The 20,001-nt window shown below is 36.4% G+C and overlaps 1 protein-coding gene across 2 annotated transcripts in view; it reads right to left on the bottom strand.

Moving 5' to 3' along the window:
* Positions 1 to 16,449, bottom strand: part of LOC108019874 (probable G-protein coupled receptor CG31760) — a 38,202-nt gene extending 21,753 nt beyond the window's left edge. For both annotated transcript variants that reach the window (XM_036815752.3, XM_036815757.3), the window contains exons 1-4: positions 16,345 to 16,449; positions 13,538 to 13,770; positions 3,468 to 3,919; positions 689 to 875 (exon numbers count right to left, since the gene is read on the bottom strand). In XM_036815752.3, the coding sequence (XP_036671647.2) occupies positions 689 to 875; positions 3,468 to 3,899 (619 nt within the window). In that variant the 5' untranslated portion in view covers positions 3,900 to 3,919; positions 13,538 to 13,770; positions 16,345 to 16,449. The remainder of the gene's footprint in view (positions 1 to 688; positions 876 to 3,467; positions 3,920 to 13,537; positions 13,771 to 16,344) is intronic.
* Between the last annotated feature and the right edge of the window lie 3,552 nt (positions 16,450 to 20,001).

The raw sequence follows: 20,001 nt of genomic DNA, 5'->3' as shown, positions 1-20,001 counted from the left end.
TATACAATTTAAATTCCTGCAATTCGGAGTCTTTTTGTAAAGGTTTCACTTAAAATGAATCGTTTTTTAGTGAAATAAGTCATGATATATTTAAAATTTAAATATTTATTGAAGGAAAGACTTGTACATTTTTCCTTTCAATTAATTGGCATGAAAATTCCGCGTTCAAGGCGAAACCTTTTTTCCATTCTTCCCCTTCCCAAGGAACTTTAATAATATTAAATCTGCATTCTGTAGTAACCAATTACCCTTTCTTTCATTCTTACAATATTTAATGAAATTTACCATCGGATAAAGAACTTATCCATACAAAGTGTGCCACAAAAAACTTCAGCACATTCAGCAAGCAATATAAAAATCCCATAGACAGCTTGAGTGAGGAATTCCCACAGTTGCCAAAAAAGTTACTTTAAATGGCGGCCATTTAAAAAAGTTGTGGAACTGAAACCATGTCGATACGGTTAAGCCCACGCACACATACTATATTTTAATCGGTTCCGCATGTGAGACTCACGTATTGACTTTCCTATATGAATTTTCCCAGCAGGAAAATGTCATTCGGCTGCGATAACAGTCCAAACACCGCCCACACGCAAACAAAAACAAAATCAATAATCGATGGTGGGATAAAAAATATGGGTATACGCTGGCAGTTAGGTAGGTGGAATTATATTCTGTTCAAACTCACCGCCGTGCCGAATGATGCCAACTTCCTGGAGTATCGAGGCGGCCAAATCGGCTTTCTGTCTGGAGCTCTCATATCGTTCCGAGTTGATGGGCACTTGTAGGGGTCGGTACAGGGTCGAGATGCACAATGTCCCCAAATTCTCTGTGGCGATGTCGTGTATCGTTACCAGTGATTGTTCGATGGCCGTCTGTTAATGGTTTGGGAATCGGCCATTATTATTATTTTCTGAGTAGGTTTAAAATGGAGAGGGAAGAGCCTAAGAATGCACGGTCAAAAAAATCAATTTAATTATAGAAATTGTGATCGAAAACAAAAATTATATTTGTGTAGACTGGACTCACTTAATAAAAGACATTAAGCTGTCAAAATCAAAAGCCTAAACGTTGTTTTTCCAGTGCATAATCATATACTGCGGCTACCCAAATCATTTTTTGCGGTCTATTCAAGTCTTTGTTTTTTTCGTTGGCCTCTGCCGCTGACAAACGCATTAAATATACATTTTAGGTCAAACAAAAATTCATGGTTGGGCCATAATATCGTCATTTTTGTAGACCCTTTTATCGTTTGAGTGGAAAATTACGTTATTGGCTTTTCTTTTTATTCTTTAACTTTAGGTTCTAGGCACCCAAAAAGTTTGCTTTGTTTTGACATCTATTTGTTAAAAACCAGAGAAAGAAGTTGCATTGAAAAGTTTAGGCAGAATTTTAAGTTGAAGTATGTATTGTTAAGCAAGTGTTTTGTCTTTGGTTGACAAGCCACGACAATAAAGTTTTGGTCAGAAGATATGAAGAGCAAATTCGGAAGTAATAAAGTTTTCCCCAAAGAACTTTCCTACTCAAAATATCTACACCAGAATTTGTTCGGCTCAACTCCTAACCATTTAACCTAATTAACTGGGCTCATAATGTGCACATAAACCCCAGCAAAATACGCGAAACTTGTTTACGAAAGTGTGGCATTTAACTAAAATACAGGAAAAAAAAGAAATATTTTGTGGAAATATATGGCACATTTTAATGGGTACTAAAACTGTTTATTTTCATATAAAATATAAGGAATTATATGTTTATGGTGTGGTTTTAATTTCAAGACATTTAAGTTCACTTCCGAAAATAAATGATTGTTTTTCATTAAATTATTTCAATGTGCTAACAAATAAAACAAGAAAGAAATCTAACTCCGGCAATCCGAAATTTATATACCCTTGTAGTTTCTATGGGAGCAATGTGTTTGGGTATACAGAACTATTTGATATTTAATATATTAGCGTATATGTTTTTCCGGCTAATGGTTTTTGTGTCATTTTCACATTAATATTCCTGTCCTTCCAATGGCAGCTATATAATATAGTAGTCGAGTTTTATTAAATTGAATTCGTAATTCTATCCCTGTGATACTTTACTCAGCGGACTGTATTTGACAGCTCTTATCGTTCCTCATTGAGAGTTATTAAGTGCACACTAAATAGCCACTTTGATAATTTTGAAATGGAATGGAGAATTACAAGTGACCTCGCGTCTGCAATCGCAATTCAATTAAATTCAGCCAAGAGCCATGAGGCCCAGAACGCACCTTCAAAGCTGCGATTGGCTTAAAGCACCCCGCTCTTCGGCAACACTTATCCTCATTACTTCAATTGCACTCCTGTGTAATTGCAGCTTAAATGGGGTTAGCACTAGGCAACACAGAGTGCCTGCCATCTGTGAATACACTTTTCTATGTGTGTAAATGGTGGAAAGTAATTTTGAAAATCTACATCTTTTACACATAATAATTATACTATAGTTCACACACGTTGTGCTGATTCAATTTACACAGACCGTTTAAGGAATAGATTTAAAGATTACATTATATTAAAAAAGTAATGAAACTAAAATATAGATCATTACATTAAATTCAATAAAAAGTAAAAATAAAATTAAATTGCTTTTTTTTTCAATGACAAAATTTGTTAATTTCTAAAACTTTTAAAAATTTGTCAAATTTCAAATTTATGTTTTGTAGGTTTTTTACGTTTTGTAGGTTGCTTAGCTACGTCAGTCTATTTCAATGGCGTTTTTTCGAAACCACGACTTGGTTTTTGTCACATATTCAGTATCGCAAAAGCTACTGCTTGATCGAAGAATCTTAATTATATTACTTTTTTCTAATTATTAAAATTAAAAAACTCAAAAATATTATTTTTTATGTTTTTTTGTTAAATCTTCCCCAAAAAAAGGACTTTCATTTTTTCCCAATTCCTTCGTTAAAGTTCAACATTTTCTGATGATCCTGTCACCAATTATCATATCCACCGGATGGGCACTATTTTTTCGACTGTTCCAAAAATGGTCTTAGAAGGAGATTTTTTGATATAATTAAAATGTTGTTTTTATGTAGCTAAGCAAACATGTACCTAAAATGTACCAAGTTACGTAAACGTAAAATATGATTCGAACTATTTAAAAAAATTATAAATATGTTTTTGCTTTTGGGCCAAAAAGCCAATGTTACCCCTAAAAACAAAAAAGGAAGCTACCTTCGGCAATCCAAAGTTGATATATGTACCCTTGCAGCTTAAACCATATTATGCCATTAAATTCATACATATGTATATCACAGAAACCGAACATTCGCTAGATTTGTCTAAAAAATGTACCGAAAGTTAAATTATATAGTCTTGCTATTGTTTCTTAAAATAAATTAACATTCTGGACTTTTAAAACCATTTTAGGTTGCAGTGTAGAAGAAAATATGATGCGACTTCTAATAAAGTATTGGATTCATCATTCAAACTCACCCGCGTGACCGTGTTGCCATCTCCGATCCGCACGATGTTCTTAAATGAATCCTCCAGGATGGCCCAGTTGCCAGAGAACTTATCCCCGGCTGCTGATGCCGATGAAGTGGTTGCCGTGGATGTGGATGCGGATAGTGTTGTCGTCGCCGTATAGTTGTTTAATGTTGTTGTGGTGGCCTCGGGATTTGTGGCAGTTGTTGCTGCTGCCGCATGTTTTGCAAATGCGACCAACAGCAACAAGTGCAGCCACAAAAGGGGGACCGACCGCGTTGTTAGCCAAGTGTCGCTGGCCACTTGTTGCTGCCTCTGGCAGATGCCATCTCCATTTGGAGGACCTGCCACGCCTCCCGCCCCACCAGATCCTTTCCCCGCCCCCGTCGCCGGCGAGAGCTTCTTCTTCTTGCGCCTCACCGCATTGTGCCAGCATCTCATTGTTGTTTTCGCATTTGCAACTGCAAGGAAAGGACACAGAACGCGAATTAGTGGCGGACAATGATGGTTTTTAACGGCAATTTTATCCCACAACCCTATGCGAACGCATATTGGTATCTAAAAGGTTTAAAATGTTTAACTACAATGATTCAAAACGTACTACATGAAATGAAAATATTTTTTCTTATTATTTAAATATAAATATTAAATGTAACAATTGTGGGTTATTTAAAAATTTGATTTTAGAAATGAAACTATGAAATTGTTGTTTTTAATGAATACGAAAAATTTCAGAACTTTTCATTTCTAACACTTATTTTGGCGTTAAAGTGTGAGTGGAATCTCTAGAATCTGCATGATTAATCCCAACTTTGTAGCTTCAATAGTTTCAGAGATCACAGCGGTCATAACTAAATCTAGTAAACCATTTCACACTACGAGTAACGGCTATAAAAATATCGTTGAACTTAAACACTTTTCTAATATTATTTCAACCATAACGCATAAGTTAGACGCAGAAAAAACTTCAATCGAGAGGGACTTTAAAGCCGCACTTACACATATATTTTTTTAGCCAGGCCATTATTATACTTTCTTACAAATGGCAGCCATTTTTCTGCGTTTGAAAGCACTGCAAATAAGGCGAAGAGAGTGGCGTTGATATTGAAGGATGTGGGGGAGTTACCTCTTTTAGGGCGGAAACGCCATTTTTATGACAACCCCCCTTCGATTCGAACATGTGCAGACAGAAGTGGTCTGAATCTTAAGTCCGAAACTTACTTCCATGCCTCTTAACTCAAATGCAAAAGATGTGTAGCATTTCCCCAGGTTTCTACGCGTTTTATTTGATATTTACATTTCGCTCGCTTTCACTTTGTCGAGGTGGAAATGGGTCGGTTCTGGAAGTGTTTTCCGCCCACTCCTTTTTATTTTATTTATGTCTTTGGTATTTATTTACGAGTTGGATTCATGCAGACCCAAGCTGTGGGTGTTTCAGGTAAGCAAATCGCTATCCGTCCATGCACTTACTTTCCTGTCATCTCTTTCTCCAGTTGCTGACTTTCTCGAGTTGCCTTTGGCTTTGTTTACACTTGTCCAGGCCATAAATAAATATTTCAACAATTTATTTATGTCCCAGCTAAATAATTTTTTCATGTGCTGAGAGCGAAAGTGAAACTGTCGACGGATAATAGGTCTTGGATTGAGTAAATTGACAAGTGTCATCACTCTTGACACTTATTGTCATCGCTTTTTATCAACATCTATTCGAAAAATAAACATTTAAAGACATTGGTTGGGAAAAACAATTGATTGAATTGACTTTTTATTATTTAAAACAAAATGGCATTCAATTCGGACAAGGAGCTTAGAATTATTGATAGTATAATCGAATTTTGATGAACTTTTCGATGAGCTTGAATAAAATAAAATATTTGCAGTGGGTAAAAGTTTTCAATTTCAAAAGATATCTTTCATTAGGGAAAACTGCACCCTTGTTTGCTCGAGAACCCCTTCCATCACATCGTATCCACTTTCTAAAGCTGTAACCACCTCTTAGCCCCCAACCCTCTAAGCATTAGCCATTTGTTGGTATATGGTAAATGTTTATAAAAAAATTTGCCAGCCATTTGAACTTGACTGACGACAGCATGTGGATTATGACGATGATGATGGTGGGATGGGAATATTATGATTCCACCCACAGCGCCCCATGTTTATATTTATTGTTTACAGTTGGGAAATTCCCCCGTCTTCATCGCTGGTCGCGTTTTTCGCGTTTTATAAGCATGACTAAGCAGCGACCCAGGCAAAAGAACACACACATGGCCAAGAGCTCCAGACAGGCAGCGATGCCGAAGAAATATGAGCAATATGCAAAGGATTGAGTGGATAGCTTTTGACTGGCTTTGGCACCAGGATCCCGTAGCCAAATGCTGCAAAAGGGTTCATAACGACCACACCCCACCGCTACACACATACGAGTCAACTCAAACCGAAAAAAAGAGACTTGTAAGCGGAAATGCTGTTGAACATGGCTGCCAGTTGTTGTTTATCCTTTTTATTTGCGGGCTAAAATAAACATGAACGGGGACAAAAAATGAAAGTCCCTCTAAATCTGTGCCGGGCATATGATATATATGAATAAAAAGGCACTCGACAGCACAACTCTGGTTTAAAGTGAGATTGTTGAAACAATTCTTAAAAAGGATTACTTGGGCATAAACTCACTACTTGTACGGAGTAAACTTATAAACCATATGGAGTTTCTTGAAAACAAAATACTTTGAACCCTTTCATAACAAAATTAACAACAATTTATGAAAACCTTCGTTTTTTATGTTATATAATTTAAATAAATATTATAATACAAACTTTTTTAAAGTCACACAATTATGTTAGCCAGTGTGAACAGTGTTCACTGAACACACATGCACTTTGAAAGGACATGTGCGCTTTAAAAGTTTTAATATGAGTTTTTGCCCTTCGACTTGTCGCATTTGTTGTGGTTTCCAAAAACATTTTTCAGATTACACACTGACTTTTTTTAAGTTTGTACGTAAAGGTTATTCTTTGAAAACGACCGGTTTCATAAAATACAAGTGTGTTGATAACATAAATATTAAATAACTGGCTTTGGTTGTTTTTTGATAAATATAACATTTTAATTTTAACATAACGTTTTGGTAAATTTCTAGGAAAGATATTTTGATGGCAACAAAAATCTTTGATGTTAGTATTTTTACTCTTATTTATTCCTGGAGGATTTAAATAATTATTATAACTCATAATAAAATTTAACAAATATTTGAAAATGTATAGGAGCGATTTAACTATTTTTGATTGGTATATGTGCCTATTAGCCTGCAAAATTATCAGAAATTAAGTTGAAAAGGCTACCCATCTGAAATGAATATCTGTTTCTCCGTTGCAAGCAATGTATATAGGCTAACCAAATGTTTTCAGGTTCCCCATATTATCAAAACTAAGCCTCTGGCTTATGCTGACTCTGGTCCCTAAGGGGTCCTGCCAATCATTTCGGCCACGCCTATCAAGCGTTTCAAATCTTTGGGACAATTTTCCACTAACCGCCAAACAAGCTTTTCCCATGAATTGGCCAAGGTCGCAGGCGGGGGTATTTTTGGGCGGAGAAAAACTCCTGAGGCTTGCATTAATTTAATGAGGTTTCCTTCTGCCTTTGATTTGCCTGCGGTTTACTTTTTTCGACCAGCCCACTTTTTTCGGTCCGAGTGTCGACAGACGTTGAAGGAAATGAAACGATTCAACGCCTTTTCACTGGCTTTTCTTGCCGACTTTCCATTCCATGGGCTTGCCTTCATTTGCCAACTGCCTGCGGTCAGAACGTCACAACCCAGCTGGAATAAGTGAAGTTGTCAGTCGGCTGTTTCAGTTGTTGTTCCTGGGTTTCCTTAAGCTGTCATGCGTTTTGCATAATGCCCTGGACTCGATTGAACATTTGATTCGACATGGATCAACTTTCCCTTCGGTGGGCCCACAAATTAGGTTGTGGAAATTGGTTCGAAGATAAGGTTTATCAGTACACAGTTTTGACGGGGGTCTTTTAAAAATGTATTTGGCTTTTGTATATATTCGGACTCGTAAATCAAATAAGATAAGCCCTTCTGTTCTTTAAATATTTTATTTAAAATGTTCATTTCAAAATAAATTATATAAATAAAATGAGGTAATTGTGTTAAAATTCTTGTACAACCTCTGTACATCTTTGATCTTTCAAATTTGTATACAATTGTTGTCAATTCTATTTTTACTCTACCACTCTCTACCACTCTCTACCACTCTCTACTCTTTTGTCGATGCCCGTCGGACATCTTGGGCTCTTAACAAAATTGCCTTTTCCAAATCAGCACCACCCATATGTGGAAAGATACATAATAGTCCCATTATAAAGTCATAAAAAGAAAACACACAATACGCTAAGGAATTGCCCTGGGAATAGACGGGAAGTGGAAAAATGGGGGCAAACAAAGAATCATAAAAATGAAATCATTGCAGAGCTGAAATCATCGCATATGAGCAGGATAAATGCATTGCAATGGATTGGCAGATGGTTGTCGTCCTTTTTAGCGGGCACTTTCCGGCACATAAAGCACATGAAATTATTATGATCGAAAATCAATGACAGAGAAAACTGACAAAATCAGCAGAATGCGGCTAAAACGCACAATTGCTGGGGGAGCGAGTGGACTGAATGAAAGGATCCTTTGCCGGCGAACCCTAAATGGGGCTTGAAGGACCGACACCGACCCTCGCTTGACCCTCCCCCAAGCTCTGTTCCCATTTCGAGAGACGCACAAATGTGTAAAGCAGATAAAAACGTGCTTATGAAAGGGTCCCAGAAGGCATAGATATGGTTTATGCGATGAATGGCAGCATCCATGGGTCCCCAAATAAAGCCACTGGCCGAGGAGCAAAGGAGCGGCGACTGCTAAATAGCTCAAAGCTTGTTTGCCTTTTCCCTCAAACGAGGAAGTAATTTAACCCATTTCCATAAATAAAAGTTTACTTTCATGTCTGCAACTTTGGACAGGTGCAAGTGTTTTTCCCATGCCCTTTAAGGCAGTGAAGTCGAAAGGCGACAGAAAGTGTCGTTGAAACTGCAATGACATCAAGTGAGATAGCGGTGGTAACAGCTGGAGAGCCACATTGCCACTGGCACTAATGGCGTCATAAGAAACAGATGCACCAAGTGTATCTTCAGGAATAAAAGTGGTGGAAATATGTTCTGCTACCCTTCACCTTTAAACGATGCCCAAGAAATGGCGCGAAAATTCCCAAATATAAATTTAAATTAAGAATATCTATTAAATATATTCAGAAACAAAAGTGGTGGAAATATGTTCTGCTACCCTTCACCTTTAATGGAAACGATGCCCAAGAAAGGAACGAAAATTCCTAAATATAAATTCAAATTAAGAATTTAAATTAAATAACTTAAGAGATTTTAACAGTAACGTGTAGCTAATTATATACAATTTGTAAGGAGATACAAAATGAAAACTTTATTGTCCTTCAAAGCAAACTCTAAAAACAAACCATTTCTTTCCGTTCTGCAAGATACAGTTTTTATAAAGCCACTTCTTTTTTCCGCGCTGAAATACTAGTCCAAGGTATTTCGCGTGGAACTTATGAAGGTCTATAAAAACAAGAAGATGCGACTTCACAGTGAAACCATTAACACAAGAAAATAACCCATAATAACACTACCAAGCTACGGCAATTGAAGAAAAACCAGCACAATTGACAACAGAAACAGAAAGTCCAAGAGTCAAATGACCAATATTAATGTAAGAAACAGCAACAGAAGTGCCAGAAGAAAGAGGGCCAACAAGAAATAAACTTATAAACATGTTGACAAATTTTGTCTCTGCTCGTTTTACTCGCTCTTTGTTGTAATTTTTTTCCTTTTTTCCAGCTTGGCCCTTTTAAACGCCATGTCATGTGGAAAATGCGCTGGAGAACCCAACGTGAAGCTGGCGGAAGGAATGCGAAAAAGCGGAGGTTCCACTAAAAAAGACTTAGTACGGGCAGCTGAAATAGCGGAGAATTCAGGAGCAGCTGCGTTTGATGTCTTTACCCAGGAAGCCGGAGGCGCTGGGCGGAAGGAGCTTTTGACATTGCATTGCCCTTACGGCATGAATATTGTATATAGTATACTTTTCGAGGGCAAAAGAAGCAGGAGCCACCAAAGCAGGGTAATGGGACGTAGAAATACTGAAAATGCTTCTGAAAAATTCTCCTTTCACGGAACACAAAACTATTTCAATTCCACTCTCTAGCTTCAAGGAAGAGGAGTGCAAATCTCTCGCAAACTTCATGAAATATTTTTAATATATTAAAACTACTATTTCTAAAAGGACTATTCTCCCTCTTAAAGATAACCATGTATCTTCCTCCTCAAAGGAAGACCTACGAATGCATATTAATCATCTTCCAACCAGGGTGAAATCTTCCAGTATATTCTTTCTTGAAATGAGAACATTCGTTCTTAAAAGCTGCGTAAGTACGTTTTGGTATCAATGCTCTCAAAATGAAATCGAAATGGAAAGAAAAAATATTTAAATTGAGTTTATGTAACATTTTATTAATACACAATGTGTCTACTTGATTCGAGCAAAATGAAAATGTTATCAACTTCAAAAAGGTCGTTTTATTTTTAAGAACGTTTTCAACTCTGTGCAAATATAGTATCAATTTCCACTCTTCTGCCAAAAAAAATCCGAAAGCTTAAACAGTTAAACAGTCTACCAATATAAAGAACGAGCCACCAAAGGGCGACACATCCAGATTAAAACATAAAAGGATGAAAGGGATTCGTTAGACGACAGCTTCGGTGTCGCCATCGTCCCTGTCGCCGTGTCAATTGCAGCTTGCATATAAATTAGCGTAATTAAATGTCGAACAAGTGCTATAAAATTACAGCAACAAAATTGTGGTTAATTGTGCATTTGATGGTTTGCGAGTGTGTGGTTATAAAACATTATGACTCTACTTGATGGTCCTTAAAGTTCTGCACCGCCACGGCTGAAGTGCAGTCGCCGCTCTTGGCAAAGTATTTTATGGTCTTATGGCTACAAAAAGTGTTTTGAAAAATCAAGAAAATTTATTATTAATGTATTTTTTCTAGCAAATTAGTTTTTCCACCCCAGTCTATTAAAACAAAAGTGTTCTATTTAAAGCGGATACACAACTTAATTGAAAAATGTTTGTTGGAGCATATTAAAAGACATAAATATAATATGAAATTGAATTCCGTATACGACAGGTTCTTAATAGACCTTTACTTTCTCTTTTGAAGAGGGTTCTTTAAAAACTTTCATCGCCTAAAATCATAGTCCTAGGAAAATGGGAACCTCAAACCGTCCATTTTTTATTTCAGTTTTCGACCCACCCAACCTTGGTATTCGTTTTCCCCACTTTATCGCACTTTTGCGACCATTAAGTGCAGAAGCTGCCTTTAGAGACAGAACCCCAGCTTGTTTGCAAGAGTTTCTTGGCACTTTTAAAGGATTTACCGGCGTCACTGGGTGGAAACCAGGCAAAATTAAAATGGAAGCGCAAATTTGTTTCTTTTTCAAAGGCAACTCTTTGGCGTTTGACTTTTGGGCCACGCCCACTGGGAGATGCAAATGAATCTGGCCAAACAGTTTAAAAAAATGCACGCCCTCCTGGATGCCACGCCCCTTTTCCTTGCTTTTAGACAAACCATTTTGTTCACTTTGAAGGTATTTAGTTATTTTCCATGTGTAGGGAATTTTATGCAGATATATACGTACATATAGATTTGAGTAATGAGAAAAGTTGGGATTGAGGGCAGTGCGGATTATTCATTAGCAGTGGCTTTTGCCCGGTTTTCAGCTTGTTTTTTGTGTTCCCTCGCAACGCTAATTGCTGGACGAAGTTAAACTTTTTTGGCCAGGTTTACCTTTAAATGTAATTAAAATAAACAAACAAGGAAAAAAATTAATTTATTTTTATTAATTATCCAAATAGGTCCGGTAGCCAAATATAAAACAATTTCGTTGAACTTTCATAACCAACATATTTCAGTTTTTTGCAAAACAAACTAGTTCTGCTTATGGAGACTTTGGGAGAAGTTCGATTTAGGAAAACCCATCACTATACCTATAGGCCAATGTTGCTTTTAATAACTCATTACGTGTTTGCAGCTAATTAACTGGCAATCGCATTACCATGGATACATAAAGGATTTATAGAATAGCAACTTTACCATGCATATTATTGTTTTATTTTTATAGTGGCCCGTGGCAGGTCTATAATATTGTAATGCCATTAGCCGAAAACAATCGACTCATAATAAAGAAAGCTTATATAAGTCAATCGGACTAGAATGGGAGGGTTCGTGTTTGGGGCTTCTGGCCATTTCGATTTAATTCCAATTTCATGGCACCATCAGTGAGTTACATTTGTTTAAATATCTATTAATTCCGTTGGCCATTAATATTTATTGTCACTGCCAGGCGAAGCCATATGGCTCCTACTTTGTTTTTTTTACTGATGAGTATGTTTTGGTAGAGTACACTCAGCCGGGAAATGAATAAGCAGCTAATAAGCCCTAAGAACATAAGCAGACTTGCGGCTCAAATGCTCACAGACTCACGCCCATAAGTGCGCATACATATAGGGCTTATGAAAGGTCTATTATTTCCTGCCCCCCCATATTTGTGTTTCCTTTTTTTCAGCTGCTGGTAGGGCATTATCGTATGACATCGAGTGCGATGATTGATGTGGAAAAGCAAATGCAGGCAATATACTTAATCCGAGCAAACAAGGCTTTGTTTAATTATAACAAATGAAAGGGCTTTGATTGTCTTGGCAGTAATAAAAGAGCAACAGTGACTTTGAGAGATATTTTCTTTTTCATCAATATGTCACATGACTTTGCATATGCAAATTTATTTAGTATGGACCCAGGCGAGCAAATAAAGTAAAATGCAAATTTCATTAAAATATTATCCAAATAAATAAACAACAAACGTAAAACAACCCAAGCCTGTTACCAATTAGCCCCGAGGTAATTTCGAGGAATTATCAACTTCCATTAAAATAATTATTTACAATTAAGGCTGTCATCTTTTCCTCCTTTTGTTTAATGAGTTTGTTTAAGAGTGCTTAAACCGAAACTTTTCCCATTGCCCTTGGTTAATTGTTCAAATTAGGTTTTAGGCAAAACAGCTATAATTCTATTGGAACGTAGATTACGTCTTGTTAACCATTGGAAAACTAATATGTAGCCAAAACGATTTTACAAGATTTTGAAATTAAATTTGACTTATAGATAGATAAAAGTGACTATGTGGATTGTTGGTACACCACGCAAGAATATGCAAAGTTATTCAAGAAGTAGAGACTGCTGGTTCAATGTCTTCCCAGGGTCAGAGCCCTGAATATTTAGCCAGTAGACATGGGTCGGTTCTTAATCTGTTTTTATTTTTAGTCTCGAGTGAGAAGAAAAGGTGAACGAACAGTAAAACGCATACACACAGTCCTCTGAGATACATCAATATTTATGTCGGGAATTTGTAGCATACTTTCCAGTCCCCGTCGGATTTTAAGCCTTAAAGCCATTTAATTTTATTACACTTTGCGGACTTTAAGGAACCAAGCTGCGGTTAAAGGGCCTCTTCGTCTGCAACCCAAAAACTCAACGAGTAAATAATTTAACTGATTCAATTATGTACAATAATTTGGCATATACTGCATATAGAATGTTTGTATGTACATACTTAGATACTCGGAGCCCTGGGCTAAATTTAAATCTCCCGAGGGTTGGCTGCGGCTCTAATTTTGCTAATACATTTGATGAAATGGAATATCTATGTGGCACTTTGGGGATGCTGACTGAATGTTGTTGAATGAATCATGTTGTGTGTGTTTTTTTGTGAATATGAGAAAAGGTTGTGGAATTAATATTGTTAGACAGCTAGGAAGTGCAGAATATTTATAACGATTGCCACGCGTCTATCGGATTTAAATAAATTATAATTAATGATATTTTGTTCACTTTTTAAACAATTGTTTTATCTGTTCCTTGAATGCAATTAACGAGGTAATTCATCACTTTTCTCTGATTAACTTACCTCCTTCCCCTGAAGCTCAAATCATGGCTCTGACTTTTGTTTGGCCCTCTTCAAAGTCAAAGACTTGGCTGCTTTCTTCCGTCTTTCCTTTAATTTAATCGTATCGTTATTATTTATTTCCTTTGTTTGTTTCAGCTATCACTGATTTTGTTATTTTCACTTCATCATCTCCTTCCACTTTAACGATTCTTTTATTGTCTGGAATTATTCAATTTGGTGTGGGGCTGCTGCTTCTATGTGTACACAAATATTTAAATATATTTTAGAAATGGTATTTGCTATTGTCAGCCTTTAAAATGTGCGTGGGCGTAGATTTGGCTCGTTATTGCTTTATATTCTGGCTTTATTTCAATTTATGCATTGTTTGCTCGTTGAGTTTAAGCGTAATTTGTGCTGAGTTTTATTGGCTTAATATTCATAGAACTGTAGATAAGATTCGTGGAATGGGTACCATCTAACCGGTACATTTTTTGTTCATCGATAGCAAACTAAGAACCTGTATATGGTTTAGAGTAAGCTGATTTTAAGTGCTTAAGCTGCAAGATAGAAAGTAATGCACTAATTTTCTAAGCTTTAAGAGGAAATCATGTATTTAGAATATTCAGCTGATAGTCAGTTTTAAGATATTTAACCTTCATACGTTTACAGCATTTTGCTTCATATAGTTGTTCTATTTTCAGACGCCTTGATAGTCTGCTATTTTCTGGGCCCTCTCATGACTAAGCTATTCCATTTACGTATTCATATTTAGAAGTGACCAACTTTGCTTAAAATTCCTGTGTGAAATACCACATTCCTGCACTTCACTCGGTAGTTTGCAATTAATTGCCAACTTTGTGCCACTGGCATTTTTCAACTGAGCATCAGAGGAGCCGAGCACACATTATCGTTAATAATGAATGGAACTAAAAGTTCCGTGCAGCCGACAAGGACAACGGAGAAAAGTTGCTGCAAAAACTTTCTGAAGAGCAAAAAACTTTTAAATACACTCAAAATTTGCCAGAGGGAACGGGCGAGGTGATTTTATTTCCTAGTTAGTACTTTGGAAATCGCCAACAGCTGAGCTGTGAATATTTATGAATATTTATTAGCCGTGAACTTTCGCTTATTAAAAAAAAAACTTAATTGAAGCTGCCGAGGAACCTGTTGCCGGCTCATTAAGGCCGGAAGTTTCCATCGGCTTGCCCGTCGGCTGAAAAGTTAATTACAATATTTCATGGCTCCGGTGATGGTGTGGGTGCGGTGTAATTTTTATATCCAACAAATTGCCAACAGCGCATTAAACGCAATAATACAAAAAACGAAAAAAATGAACAAGAAGAAATGGAACAAAAATGCAAAGCAATTTGTAGTAAATAAAAAGCGGAATGCTGAAATGGCGCCCAAATACGCAACTCAAACAGGAAGACAAACTTTTCACGCCCCCACAACAAACACCCTGAACTTTATATACACGTGTGTGTGTGGGTAGGCACTCACACAAAGGCAATTCACACAGATGTGGCCAATACATCGACAGGGCACACGGGGGACTTTGATTTTCATGACCAAGTGAAAGCGAGACGCCAAGAAGAAGACGGAGAAATGCTGGAGAAAGCAGTGGAAAGTTGTCTTTTCTATGGCATGCAGAATGTTGAATGCTCTTCAAATGCTGAAGTTGCAAAAGGGAAAAGTTCCAAGGACTTCAGAGGTATTGAACGGATAACTAAACTGAACTAATTAAAGTAAACAGTAAAAAACAAAAATGGTTACAGAAAATATGCAGCTCTTTACCTTTACCAGAGGAACAATTTTAATTAAACGTATGTCGTGAGCTGCAACCAAACAAATATCAAACTTCTAAGATTTTATTAAAGGAATTCAAAATAAGTTGTATGATGCTTAGATATAAGTTTTCTTCAAGTGCCCGGTTCAAAAAAAAAACAAAAATGGAGTTTTATCGGTGAAGATTTTATGCAAAACCTGATAACAGTACGGAACTTTACAATTTCCTGAGATTTACATAGTTTCTTAAGAAGTTTCACTTCATTTTCCGTTATTCTCTTAAGTACAAAAATAAACATGCCTCTTAAAAGTTTAAAGTGAATACATTTTCAAAACTTTAGCATAGAAACTACGCAAATTAAGTGACTAATAAAGAAGTAGAAACTGTTATAATATGTTTCTTAGGAAGGCAGATCTCAAGTAGAAAGAACAACCAAATGAGAGACTTCAAGTTACTTTTATTATTTGAAATTAGGTATTGGTATTAAGACTAACGAACATAAAATACTTTGTTTTTATCTTCCAATAAGATCCTAAACCATAAAACAAGGCTTAAAAATTTTTCCGTTTTGCAGAAGAGTTCCAAAGACAACCTGTAAGTAAAAGTCGGAGGCGGACACACCGTTTTCGCCTAGGTAGGATTTATCTACTTCTTATTTTTTCTGCCTTGTTCTCCATTTTACTTCTTGTATTTTGGGGCAGACGCCCACGCGGCGCCAAACTGCGCAGTCTGCTCGGCTGATTATTCAACAGAGTTCATATCAAAACATATTTTTTTCCTTTGATTAGATTGTTTTAAATTTCAATCACTCAATTGTCTAGTTTTGGTTTTTGATAATTAATCAGGGATGAGTGTTTTTAAAGTATTTCTAAAACCTTTTTAGCTAAATTTCAAGTATTTTTCAAGGTTTTAGTAAAACAACTCATTCTTGTCTGCTTTTGTTTTTATTCCTTGAACATGAGTTTTTGAAGTAGACCGCATAAAACTTTCGTTTTCCTTACAACAACACTGGCCACTGAGGATAAGGCACCCACACACTCACACTCGCACACACAGGCTCCCCTCTCTGAAGGATGCGGTGTACCGTTATTCCGCTATGGCACAACCGACTCACTCGAAACTCCCCCACGAACTGTCGCGGTATCCGTGGCTCCTGCTGAAGAAAAGTCCAACTCGTGCTCGCTCGTGCTTGTGCTTGTCCGCTCTCTCGTGGTCGTGTGTCTGCCCCGCTCTCTTCCACCCGCCTGTTATCAGTTTGATTTGATTTCGCCTGGAAGTCCTCGCACAATTTGCCTTCGCTTGGCCAAGGGTGACTGCGTCCTCAAGGATGTTCCGAAACTCACCACACTTGTCGCTCGGCTGGCTCTCTTTTCTGCTCCCGCTCTCTCCGGCGTTGCTGTCTCGCTCGGACAGACACCTGTAGTGTGAAAGCTTTCGGCATGTGACAGTGTTGTCAGACTAATGTCAAAATTAGCATACATCAATTTACATACTCCGTTTGATGAATACTGCAAAAGTTTACCTAAAAACGAATTTTTGATAAGTTTTAAATTTTTACTATATATATAATTTTTTGAAAATTTACAAAATTGGATGATAGCAGTGTCCTAAACGGAATGAGTTATTTTTTCTCAATATGAGCTTTTTCCTAATTTGGTATTTAAATTCAGTTCATTCTTAAATTGAGTATTCAAATACTCGATTTGAGAACGTCATCATGTTCTGTGTAGATCACAAAAAAAGTCAACCAAATACATATGTTATATTTGAGTTTTTTTAAGACTTTATTAAAAATTGGTTTTGGTATCTTCGTGTTTTTATTTATATCTCGAGTTGCGCTAGTGATATATGTTTTAATTTACAATTATAATGTCACTCTTTAATTTTGCGGAATATTTAAGTGCCCACATTGATTATATTGTGAGCTTCAACTCGGCAAATTTTGAAAGTTTACATTTACATTTTTTCAAACAATTTAGTGACTGTAAGTCGTCTGTTGATATAGGAAGAACTAAAAAAAAATCCGAAAAAATAGTCCAAGTAACATCTGGAATGACATAGAAATCCTCTAAGCTTTTAGAAATCTTTACTCAGTATTGTAATTTTGTGAGATTTTTAAGTCAAAGCAGATTATAACGTATTTGTTGTAAAACATAAAAGAACGAAAGTAATTATATATATCTTCTAAAAATATAATATAATTTGTTTTATTCATGTCAAATTAAATAAACATCTTATTTAATCATTATCTGGTTTTAAAATGTGTATTCAATGTTTTTTATTTATGATCTAAGCTAAGCAAATACTTGACTAAGTAGAAGATAAATAAACTGAAGTGGGGTAAGCTTACCCCAAATGAGCTATAAATAAGTTACACATTCATTCAACACACTTTTATGTTGGACCCAGTGAACTCTTTCCCCTGAAAAGCCATTACCTTTTTAGCCGCAATTACTCAAACAACAGCAACAACCTGTTGGCATTTGTATGCTGTGTGTCCGTCTTTTCCTGCCCCTGTTTTCCATGCACATCCACTGAATTAAGCGTTTCAGGATAGAATTTGCTACTGTCTAAATGAACTCTTAAAAGTGCTCTGACATTTCACATTGCCTCGCAGATGTCACGTGGCTGATGCTGAGCTTTTCACTGAAAAAAAACATTTAAATTCATACGGGGTACTTGCAAATTTCGGACACTCATGTATCCATCATCATCAAAAAAGAGCCGTTTAGAAGCACAATTAAAACAAGAGAAAACGTTATAGTAGTAGTATATAGCGATAGCGCCACCTATCGTTCATTCCTAGCGGCTGTTTACGAGATTTTACTAACACGCCAGATATAACTTTTTAATGAATGCTCCGATTTAAAAAATTTTTGCATGTATTGATAATAAAAACAAAACATAATTTTTACAAAAAAAAAAAGGTCAATAATCTACATGACAAATCCCAACAATCCGTCGAGTGCCTCGACCATCAGATATCCGTTACTCACTTACAGTGAGCAGAAGGGAGATGAAGACATACCAGCAGCAAGGCAAGATTGTAAAGCGCCACCTACTTGCGATTTCAATATATGGTAGTGTAGGCTGCAGACAAATTTAAGTGTAATGGGCATTTGTGAGCGTTAGAGTGGCCGTGCAAACTTTTTTTTAAGTCAATCGTTAGGTGTTGACGAAATCAATATATATAAGCTAACATTTTTTTTCTACCACTAAAACTTTGGGAGCTTGCTGATCAAGAATATGTATATCAAGCCCTATTTGCGAAAATACCGCAATTTTTCGGAGAACATTTTTTTTATGCATATGCTACAATAATTTCTTAAAATTTTAAACACTAATTGCATATATTGAGATATCGGCCTGTCAATTATAACGTAAGCGACAAACGCCTACGAAACAAAACCGGAAATAATTAAAAAAACTAACTAACTTCTGTAAAATTTGCTTTTTGGCGCTTACGTTATTTGTGCAAGTAGGGCTCGATATAAACTTTGTGGGGTCGGATACGTCTCCTTCACTTCGTTCCAAACTTCTGACTGAAATCATTATACCCTCGGCAAGGTTTTAAAAATGAAGAATGTGACTGACAGCTAATTAACTATGGGCGATTATTACACACCTTATATATGTCGCATATTCATAAGAATTTACTTTTTTTATTTCTTTGTTATTGATAAGAAACATCTCAGAAGATTTGAGTAAATCACGTTTTGACCTTAAATTTTGAAGAAAGTCTGGCTAAGGATTCTGTAGGAATTCTAACAGTGTACTTTTTATACGTACTTATTTCGTTGGAAAAAAAGAGCATTTTGCCTTTAACCTACTCGGGATCCGACCTGTTTTAACCCAACCCTCATGACCGACCCCCCGGATCTAACTATATTCCTCCTCGCAGCAACAGTTGACGTAATTTGCAGGTAATATGTGTGTTGCCTGTTGCTTCTGTTTCCAGCCATTTCACTGACCAGGACAACCACATTTCAGCCCCATACCCCCAGGTCCCTCAGGCTCTTTATTTATTTCTCCTTCATGGAGGGTTCGTGTGCAAACGAGCCAATCGAGCCACATATTGATTTACGTGTTCAGGATGTGTTCTGGTAGCCATTGAAACCATGCACGTAGAGAATATGCACACGGAATAAAAATTGTAATTAGGAAATTCACTGTTACTCATTGACAATAATACATAATTTCAGATATGGCTAAATAATGTAAGTATAGCGAATACAAATTTGATAATTAGACCAAAATTAACTTTGAAAAATATTTTGAAATGTAATATTTATTATGTGTAACAATGGGTTTCTAGGGAATTTGTATGATTGTGTTTTTTGAATGTTATCTTATATTTTCTAAAAGCAATAGCTCACTTAAAAGTTTCAGTGCTTTGATAAAGTGTGTAATGTGAGACGAGCAGTATGTCTTGTTCGAAAAATGTGTAGCGAAAAGAGATAGATAGTGTGACAAAAAAAATCAATTAAATTGGATACTCTTTGCATATGATGAGCAATTAATTAAGCCGGTAGCCGGTTTCCTCACTTTTTCGTGAAAATAGATTAAACCGCACCGAAATGCAATTTACAATCTAACCTCATTCCGGTTGAAAAATTTGCATACAAAAAGGGAGAAGAAACATATTTCTGCACACATTTCCGCTGCACTAAACGTGATTGAAAGCGGAAATTGCTTCATG

Source organism: Drosophila suzukii, chromosome 2L (assembly GCF_043229965.1).
Source record: "Drosophila suzukii chromosome 2L, CBGP_Dsuzu_IsoJpt1.0, whole genome shotgun sequence".
NCBI lineage: Eukaryota > Metazoa > Arthropoda > Insecta > Diptera > Drosophilidae > Drosophila > Drosophila suzukii.
Note: the sequence above shows the minus strand (reverse complement) of the source record. Positions and strands in the feature narration are given on the sequence as shown.